This window comes from Ranitomeya variabilis, chromosome 4 (assembly GCF_051348905.1).
Source record: "Ranitomeya variabilis isolate aRanVar5 chromosome 4, aRanVar5.hap1, whole genome shotgun sequence".
NCBI lineage: Eukaryota > Metazoa > Chordata > Amphibia > Anura > Dendrobatidae > Ranitomeya > Ranitomeya variabilis.
In genome coordinates this window covers 48,286,450-48,296,505 of record NC_135235.1, presented here as the reverse complement: position 1 = coordinate 48,296,505, position 10,056 = coordinate 48,286,450, and the positions used below count along the sequence as shown (strand labels likewise).

Genomic DNA, 10,056 nt, shown 5'->3' with positions numbered 1-10,056 from the left:
GAAGACGGTGAGGAGACAAGAGGATAATAAGAGGTCTGGAGTGGATTACGGTGATCCCTAAGCCCCTAATCCCACCCCAACTATCTCACCCAAAGAAAGGGGCAAAATCCACCAGATAGTCTCCTCCAGAACATAAATATCATTCACAGCGTTATACCTGTAGAGGGGAGTGAACTCAGGAGCTGTGTCCACCCCACGGGCGCCGTTTCGCTATACGCTTCTTCTGGGGGTGTATGACAAGCGCTTGTATTAACGAGCCCATGACTCTAATAATTCATTGTATCATCTGAGTTGCTGTATCTGCCCCATTTTCTTTGGAGGTTTTTCTGCCTGTCTTTTTAATATTTAATTTTTAAATATCATTAATAAAACATTGTAGGTTTTAACTTTAAGTTTGGTATCTCTTCATGTCCGATGGTGACCACCGTCATGGACTATAAGGTTTGATTAATAATGGAGCGCCTGTTCATGTGGACTTAGTATAGTATGTGCATATTATCTCAGGTATAAGTATTGGGTAGTGTTTTGCCCTTGCAGTCTTGTGGTGGGCTCACTGGTGAGGGGCATCTAGCTGGGAAGGTTCCTCTGCCTCCTCTGCTGGATTGATGCTCAGAGGGAGAAGCATCTTGCTTTGGATAGACCCTCCCCTACCAGTGCAAGCTCGTCTTCTTTTTTTTTTTTGCACAATAGGCTCCATGTCTGGTTCTGCTGGGAGGGATTCAGAGGAAATGAATATTACATAAACCATCGCACCTGTGCTGCTGCTGAGGCTTCTTATGGACAGGCTTCTTCCAGGAGCCTTATTAGTGCCTTCATCACAAGAAGAACTTCTAGGAAAGAAGGAAGGAGCTGCTGTGGAAGCCGGCAGGATGGGATCAGGCTCTGGAGACCAGCATGTCTGATCTGGGAGGGCTCCAGCAATGGAGCTGTGGGGGATTTTTGGCTGCTCCCTGATGGTTGCGCTCATAGTGGCTGCGGCGCTGTCCAACCTGATGGTGCTGATCTGCTTCCTGGGCTGCGCTGACATCCGAGGACAGGTGCCAGGACTGTTCACCCTCAACCTCACCCTGTGCAACCTGCTGCTCATTGCCATCAACATGCCCCTGACACTGGTGGGAGCCGTCAGGGGTCACCAGCTCGGCGGAGAGGGTCTCTGCAGGGCAGTGGGCTTCTTAGAAACTTTCTTGACCAGTAACTCCATGCTGAGCATGGCAGCCCTAAGCATTGACCGCTGGGTGGCTGTCGTCTTCCCTCTGAGCTATCACTCCAAGATGAGGTACAGGGATGCTGCTGTCATCCTCCTCTACTCCTGGATCCACTCATTAGCTTTCCCAACTGTAGCCCTCTGCCTGTCCTGGGTGGGCTTCCACCACACCTATGGTTCCTGCACCCTCCTCAACAAGAACCCTGAAGAGGGAGCTTCCTTCTTGGCTTTCATGGTCCTCTTCCACCTGCTGAGCTTCTTCGTGTCTTTCCTGGTGCTTTGTGTCACTTACCTGCAGGTGCTGAAGGTGGCTCGTTCCCATTGCAGAAGGATTGATGTGATCACAATGCAAACTCTGGTCCTGCTGGTAGATCTGCACCCCAGGTATTACTAGCTGCTTGTATACTGGGCAACTGGCAACAGAGAAATAGCAGAAAAGATTTATCAAAACATAATCCTGGATACAGGGAACTTATAGGAGAAAAAGTAGCTATACATGATGGCATTGTGCTAGGGATCCATTGTCTTATGTGATGAATGGCTGCTGAGTCAGGTCATAAGAAAATAGGATGAAGATTGGGAGATATAAATAACATTCAGATAAATACATGGGGGAAGCTGATGTTCTGGGTTATGTAAGAGGGACATGTGTGCTGCATGACATCAGCGGTTCATACAGTGGAAATACTGCCTGTCAATCACAGAGGATCAGCAGGATGTGCATGGTGTGTATGGTGTGTATGGTGTGTATGGTGTGTATGGTGTGTATGGTGTGTATGGTGAGACTTCATCTCTCGGTAACTTTACTGAGTAATGGAAGGTGGATCTGTGTTCTAAGGTAGCAGAATATTGACTTGCTGTGAGAATATAGAGAATATATGAAAAAGAATAAACTTATAATAGTAATAGCTTAGTAGAATTTGTTACATCATCTGATAATAACATCCATCTATCATCTATCTATCTATCTATCTATCTATCTATCTATCTATCTATCATTTAAACATCTATCATATATCTATTATCTATCGATCTATTTATTTATCTATATCATCTATCTCTATCAATTAATCATCTATCTATCTATTATCTATCATCTATCATGTATCTATTTATCTATCTATCTATCTATCTATCTATCTATCTATTATCTATCTATCATCTATCTATATATCTATATCATCTATCTATCATCTATCATATATCTATCTATCATCTATCTATTTATCTATATATATCATCTATCTATCTATCTATCTATCTATCTATTATCTATCTATCTATCTATTTATCTATATCTATCATCTATCTATCTATCTATCTATCTATCTATCTATCTATTATCTATCTATCTATTATCTATCATCTATCTATCTATTTATCTATATCTATCATCTATCTATCTATCTATCTATCTATCTATTATCTATCTATCTATCTATCTATCTATCATCTATCATCTATGTATCTATCTATTTATCTACTGTATATCTATCTATCTATCTATCTATCTATTATCTATCATCTATCTATCTATCTATCTATTTATCTATATCTATCATCTATCTATCTATCTATCTATCTATCTATCTATCTATTATCTATCTATTATCTATCATCTATCTATCTATCTATCTATTTATCTACTGTATATCTATCATCTATCTATCTATTTATCTATATCTATCATCTATCTATCTATTATCTATCTTTCTATCTTTTGGTTTATTTTATTATTTATTTATTTTGGTATTATTAAATAAATTGTGATACAAGTGCCTTGAGGCTACAATCATCCACAGTGCTACTTTGTTCTTCCTTCTTTCCTTCTTTCCTTCTTTCTTTCTTTCTTACTTTCTTTCTTTCTTTCCTACACCCATCATACTTATTTTGGTCATACTCATAAGCTGAGATGAAATATATATATATATTTGCATATTAATTGTAAAGAGTTTTTACTTCCCCAAGCGCCTCACCCACCTTCACACAGGAAGAAATGGTATTTTGGAATGCCAGAACTGGTTGATTTTTGAACACATTGTATAAATGGGGTGTTTTATATTATCTTTTGTATCATCATACACATGGGAGCTTCTCACCTCATCCTTTTGGGTCCATCCAGTTCCAGCATTCCCATATGTCTGTACCTTGAATCCACTCTGCCACTTCTGTGTTTTACTTTTCCATATAGTTGACGGAAATAAATAGTATATCAAGTTCTCCTTTCTTACACATTAGCCACTTTCTAAACAGGAGATGCTCTGTAAAATGGAATGTTAGTCGCAGATTTGGGACCATGAAAAGGACTTGGCCAAACTCTGTATTTCTTTGATAAAGGCCAAGCTTAAATAATTTAGTTTTGCTTTTTCTCTTTTGCTCTGTGAAAGCTTTTCTGACGGACTGTTGTTTTCTCTTAGCGTGAGACAGAGATGCCTGGAGGAACAGAAGAGGAGGAGGCAGCGAGCAACCAAAAAAATCATCACATTCATAGGAACATTTCTGCTTTGCTTCACTCCATATGTAATCACCAGGTAGAGCAAATCAACTGCTCCACGAGCGTCTTCATTGTATTGTTATGACCCATGATAAATACTGGTGTGGGGGGTGTCCAGTTTAGTGATCACATTAATCGACAATTTTGGGAAGATTGATGGGGTCCCCAGTTGTGGAGCCTTATGTATTAGCATCGCTAACTGTAGAGGACTCAGCATGTTCTTGCCAGTGGTTTATCTAGTCTCTGAAGGGCCCCAGTGCAAAATTTGGACCAGGGCCCCACACCTGCATGTTGGTCAGATGTGTGGGCCCTTGTATTCTAGATCCTATAAAGACATGTGTTTTCACCCCACATATAATAATGTCTCCCATCCTGGCCCCATCCTGTAATAATGTCCCCATCCTGGCTCCTTCCAGTAATAATGGCCTCATATCCCGGCCCCTTCTAGTAATAATGTCCCCCCCCCATCCGGGTGTAGTGTTTCCCATCATGTAATAACATCACCTTCCTGGATCCTTTACTTACTAATGTCTCCATCTTGGGCCCCTTCCTATAATAATGTCCCCCATATTGAGCACCAAAGAAACTGGGCTTTGCTTGCCCTCCCCATGTCAAACTATAAGTCTCTGCCACTGTTCTCCGTATCCGTTTTTATCTGCAGCAGTCCATGCCATGTCACCAGCGCTGCAACCAATCAGTGAGCTCAGCGCCCCTGAGTGACCCGTTAATTTGCGCAGAGTCACTGAGCTCACTGATTGGCTGCAGCGCCGTTCACAGTATAAAATAACAGACACCCGGAGCAGCAGAGGAGATTCAGTGCTGAACCCAGTCTTGGGCCTGCAGGGCAGAGCGTGGGCACAGTAGGGGAAGACTGCGTGGATGATGTATTACGAGACATCCAAGTGAAGCAAGCAGAAGGATGGCGATGGCGGGGATAAACAAGGAGGGTTGAGGACTTATATACATCTTGCTAGAATGTGAAAGAGGCATTAAAGCTGATGGCTCGCTCCAGTTTATATTGGGAAAACCTGGTGATAAATTCCATTTAAAAAAAAAGATAAAATTCTGGCTTCCTGCAGACACCACTAGAGGGAGCTCAGGATATTTTTGCATCCTGTTCTTACCTTGTTTTTTCCAAGAGCTTCTTCATTCTATTGTTATTTACCATGATACATCCTGCAGTTGGGGTTGACCAGTTTAGTAAACCTGTTTTTAAGTAAATTGATGGAGAATTCTGGAAAACAATTGAGGAGGTCACCAAGTCTAGACCCTTATTTATTAGTCAAAGTGAAGAGCAGCTACAAACAGGAGGACACAGCATGTTCTTGCACTACACACACAGCACGTTTATTTTATTGACAACTGTGTAGTACTGAATTTCCCCTGTGGTGGCGCTGCAGAACAACTGGACGCTTACTGCTGGGTTAATCATAGATTACAGCTGATCAGTGAGGCTCCAGCAGGGACATAGCCATGTGTCAGTCACTGGGTTGCCTGCTGTAGTTCTGATGTCATCACTATTTTATCAGCAGATGATAACTAGAGGACTAGTAAACTTGCTGCCATATAGTCCTACATATTCATGAGCTGTGTATAACCCGCCCCCACCACTGATTGTCGGCTATCTACTTACACACAGTGAACACATAGATACACATTTGTGCTCAAAAGTTTACATACCCCGGCAGAATTTTTGCTTTCTTGGCCTTTTTTTCAGAGAATATGAATGATAACACCAAAACTTTTTCTCCACTCATGGTTAGTGGTTGGGTGAAGCCATTTATTGTCTACTGTGTTTTTTCTTTTTAAAACATAATGACAACCCAAAACATCCAAATGACCCTCATCAAACGTTTACATACCCTGGTGATTTTGATGAGGGTTTGCTGTGCTGATAACATGCACAGAAGTTGACACTAATGGGTTTGAATGGCTACTAAAGGTAACATTCTCACCTGTGACCTATTTGCTTGTAATCAGTGTGTGTGCATAAGGATATGTCCCCACGGTCAGTAAATGCTGTGGGTTGGATGCTGCGTAAATCCGCAACGTCCAACCCGCAGCGGCCAGGTGTTACAGCATAGTGGATCCCATCTCCACTATGCGCTCAGAGATGCCCCCTGGCATCCCTGCGTAAGCAGACATGTGGTGCGTTTTTCCAGACCGCAACATGTCTATTTACGATGCGGAGACGCTCAATCTCCGCAGCGTAAATTTCCCATTCACTATCATTAGATGCGGTAAAACCACATTATCTTTATAGTCACATGCGTATTAAGTGTGGGTACGCAGCTTACTACACATGTGAACTAATTTAAATAATGTCTTACCTTGTGCCACAGCCGGAAGTTCGCTTCCACTGCAGTTCTCGCGATGAGCTGAGCTGACCGCAAGAACTGCCGTGCACGTGACCGCCAGGGTTATCTCCAGTCACTTGACAAGTTCTCACGGTCAGTTGATCAGCTGATCGTGAGAACTGCTGTGCAGGTGACCAACGGGAGACCGAGTTATCTCCGGTGGTCATCTAAAAGCTCCGCTGTGTCTGGATGTCAGGCTGGATGGTGGCATTATGCCACCGTTCAGCCTGGCATAGCAGAGCTGGACTCGTCGTGGGATATTATGGATTATCTTCTCGGTGGACAGGAATGGTATACTGTTGCTTTTTTATTTTATTTCTCTTACAGCAGATCTAGGGCTTCGGTGGAATGGGCAATGCAGTAAGTATGGTTTAATTAAGAATATTAAAGGATTCTGTGATTATTTCAATTTAAAGTCTTTATTCTGGCTGTGTCTTTATTTACCATATAACTATAGGATTAGTAATGGATAGGTGTCTTATTGATGCTTCTCCATTGAGCTTGATGTCACCAGAGAATACAAAGGTGACATCAACCCCACAAATATTAGCCCACTTGCCACCGTTTCAGGGCAAATGGGAAGAGCCAGGTAAAGTGCCTACATTTCTGTTTTTTTTCAGTCAAGATGGGGAGCAGAGTGTAGATTAATGAAAAAAAATTAACTTTTTTGAATTTAAATTTACCAAATGGCTGCAATGAAACAAAGAGTGAAAAATTTAAAGGGGTCTGAATACTTTCCGTACCCACTGTATCTCGCCTACAATACGCAAAACAGCACAGAGACAAGCCTCAAAACTTCTGGAACAAGGTAATTTGGAGTGATGAGACCAAAATTTAACTTTTTGGCCACAACCATAAACGTTACATTTGGAGAAAGGTCAACAAGGCCTATGATGAAAGGAACATCATTCCTACTGTAAAGCATGGAGGTGGATCACTGATGTTTTGGGGATGTGTGAGCTACAAAGGCACAGGAAACTTGGTCAAGGTTGAAGGAAAGATGAATGCAATACTCTATCAGCAAATACTGGAGGCACATTTGCAATCATCAGCCCAGAAGCTGCGCACTGGATGTACTTGGACGTTTCAACATGATAACAATCCAAAACACAAGGCCAAGCCAACCTGTCATTCACGACAGCAAAGCAAAGTGAAGGTTCTGGAGTGGCCATCTCAGTCTCCTGACCCCAATATCATTGAGCCACTCTGGGGAGATCTCAAGTGTGCAGTTCATGCTAGACAGCCCATGAATTTACAGGAACTGCAGGCTTTTTGCCAAGAAGAGTGGGCAGCTTTACCATCTGAGAAAATAAAGAACCTCATCCGCAGCTACCACAAAAGACTTCAAGCTGCCATTGATGTTGGGGGGGCAATACACGGTATTAAGAAATGGGGTATGTGAACTTTTGATCAGGGTAATTTGGAAGTTTTGGGTAGTCATTATGATTTAAAAAGAGAAAACACAGTAGTTTGACAATAAATTATTATTATTATTATTATTATTATTTCTTTATATAGCACCATTAATTCCATGGTGCTGTACATGAGAAAGGGTTTCATACAGAGTTATAGATATCGTTTACAGTAAACAAATTTACAATGACAGACTGGTACAGAGGGGAGAGGACCCTGTCCTTGTGGACTTACATTCTATGGGATAATGGGGAAGAGACAGAAGGTTGGGGGTGCGGCAGCTCGGGTGGTGGTGAGGCGGCAGCTCGGGTGGTGGTGAGGCGGCAGCTCGGGTGGTGGTGAAGCGGCAGGATGGTTATTACAGGCTGTAGGCTTTCCTGAAGAAATGGGTTTTCAGGTTCCGTCTGAAGGATCCGAGGGTGGTGGATAATCGGACGTGTTGAGGCGTGGAATTCTAGAAGATGGGGGATATTCGGGAGAAATCTTGGAGGTGGTTGTGTGAGGAACTAATAATTGTGGAGGAGAGTAGGAGGTCTTGGGAGGATCGGAGATGACGTGAGGGAAGATATTGGGAAATTAGTTCAGAGATATAGGGAGGGGACAGGTTGTGGATGGCTTTGTAGGTCAGTGTTAGTAGTTTGAACTGGATTTGTTGGGGAATTGGGAGCCAGTGGAGGGATTTGCAGAGGGGAGAAGCAGGGGAGTAGCGAGAAGAGAGGTGGATTAGCAGGGCAGCAGAGTTGAGGACAGACTGGAGTGGTGCAAGAGAGTGAGCTTGGAGGCCACAGATGAGGGTGTTGCAGTAGGCTTCACCCAACCACTAACCCTGAGTGGAGAAAAAGTTTTGGTGTTATCATTCATATTCTCTGAAAAAAGGCCAAGAAAGCAGAAATTCTGCCGGGGTATGTAAACTTTTGAGTTTGAATTTAGTGTTAGTCTAAGAGGTCAGGTGAAGTATCGGTAAACAACTTGACTTATTAATACACAACAAAAAGCTGCTGTGATATCTTCTGTAGGATTGCATTGAGTACATTACAAATCTTTGTAGAATTGCTGCTAATTCAATATTTATAAATTGCTAACTATTTTTTTTATGTAGTGTCTTTGGTTATAATAATCTACTGTATCCATGTGTTTTGCTCACTTTTAGGTTGGCTGAGATCTCCTCTTCCACCACCATCAGCGCTCAATGGGGTATCATCAGCCGGTGTTTCGCTTACAGCAAAGCTTTGTCAGATCCCTTTGTATACTGCCTGACAAGGAACCAATATAAGAACTGCTGCCGGGACATGGTCAACAAACTGCTGAAACGTAGTTCTGGGAACTCTGTACAAAGAGCCAATTCTTACATGGGAAACATGGTACCCAGTTCTGGGAACTCAGTACAAAGGGTAAATTCTCATATGGGAAACATGGTACCAACAACCTCTGGTTAATGACACAAAAAAAATATGAAAACCCCAAATCGCCGGGGACCAATATCTATCTACAGATATGAGATCTGTTACAAAGAAAGGACGGCTTCTGACGCCTGCCTACCGTCATTTATTGCCTTAACTTATCATGAGGGCTTTGCCCTTAAAGCCTCAAAGGTGGCTCTTAATAATAAAGAGCTGCCTGAATCCCATTTCCGGAGAACTCCTACAATTCCAGCTTAAAACTAATTTTATAAATCAAAAACTGAAGAAAAAAAATAATAAAAAAACTAAATAAAATAGTAATAATTTCCAGGACAAAATTGCATCAAAATGGATAACAGAAGGGCAGCGCACCATCAAGAGACCGATGTGATTGCCGTGGCCACGGTGTGACTGAGACCGATGTGATTGGCCAGACGTGGATGTGATGATCGTTTTGACAATCATGTGTATAAATTGATGTCACATATTTGAAACTTGTCATTATAAATTTTAATATCGAAACTTCAACTTATCAGTGGAAAATAGAAATAATTCACTATTTTTTAAAGAAAAATATTAAAAATATCTGACTGGTGTTCAAACATGGAGAGGGCTTAATTAATTTAGATGATACCTTTATATTTAAAAATTAAATTTTTTTCTTATATTGGGCTAAAATTAATTTTTGCATTTGGGTTTTGTTAAAAATTGTGTCTTCTGCTGCCTCTGTGCTGTGTTCTATCTATCTATTATCTATCATTTATCTATTTATCTACAGTGCCTTGTGAAAGTATTCGGCCCGCTTGAACTTTTCAACCTTTTCCCACATATCATGCTTCAGACATAAAGATATGAAATGTAAATTTTTGGTGAAGAATCAACAACAAGTGGAACACAATTGTGAAGTTGAACAAAATTTATTGGTTATTTTAAATTTTTGTGAAATTCAAAAACTGAAAAGTGGGGCGTGCAATATTATTCGGCCCCTTTAACTTAATACTTTGTTGAACCACCTTTTGCTGGGATTACAGCTGCAGTCGCTTGGGGTATGTCTCTATCAGTTTTATACATCGAGAGACTGAAATTTTTGCCCGTTCTTCCTTGACAAACAGCTCGAGCTCAGTGAGGTTTGATGGAGATCATTTGTGAACAGCAGTTTTCAGCTCTTTCCAAAATATTTAGAATTGA

The 10,056-nt window shown here is 41.4% G+C and overlaps 1 protein-coding gene across 1 annotated transcript; it reads left to right on the top strand.

The window, feature by feature from the left end:
- The first annotated feature begins 560 nt into the window (after positions 1–560).
- On the top strand, positions 561–9,467 carry GPR26 (G protein-coupled receptor 26). Its single transcript, XM_077257055.1, has 3 exons — positions 561–1,588; positions 3,622–3,735; positions 8,619–9,467. The coding sequence occupies exons 1-3, from the start codon at positions 921–923 to the stop codon at positions 8,902–8,904; spliced, it is 1,068 nt and encodes a 355-aa protein (XP_077113170.1). The 5' UTR covers positions 561–920; the 3' UTR covers positions 8,905–9,467.
- The last annotated feature ends 589 nt before the right edge of the window (positions 9,468–10,056 follow it).

What these genes read in the sequence shown, in the direction of transcription:
- GPR26 (XM_077257055.1), top strand. Translation starts at nt 921, where the DNA reads ATGGAGCTGTGGGGGATTTTTGGCTGCTCCCTGATGGTTGCGCTCATA. An exon ending in CTGGTAGATCTGCACCCCAG is followed by an intron (nt 1,589 to 3,621) that starts GTATTACTAGCT and finishes GTTTTCTCTTAG; the next exon opens with CGTGAGACAGAGATGCCTGG. An exon ending in ACTCCATATGTAATCACCAG is followed by an intron (nt 3,736 to 8,618) that starts GTAGAGCAAATC and finishes GCTCACTTTTAG; the next exon opens with GTTGGCTGAGATCTCCTCTT.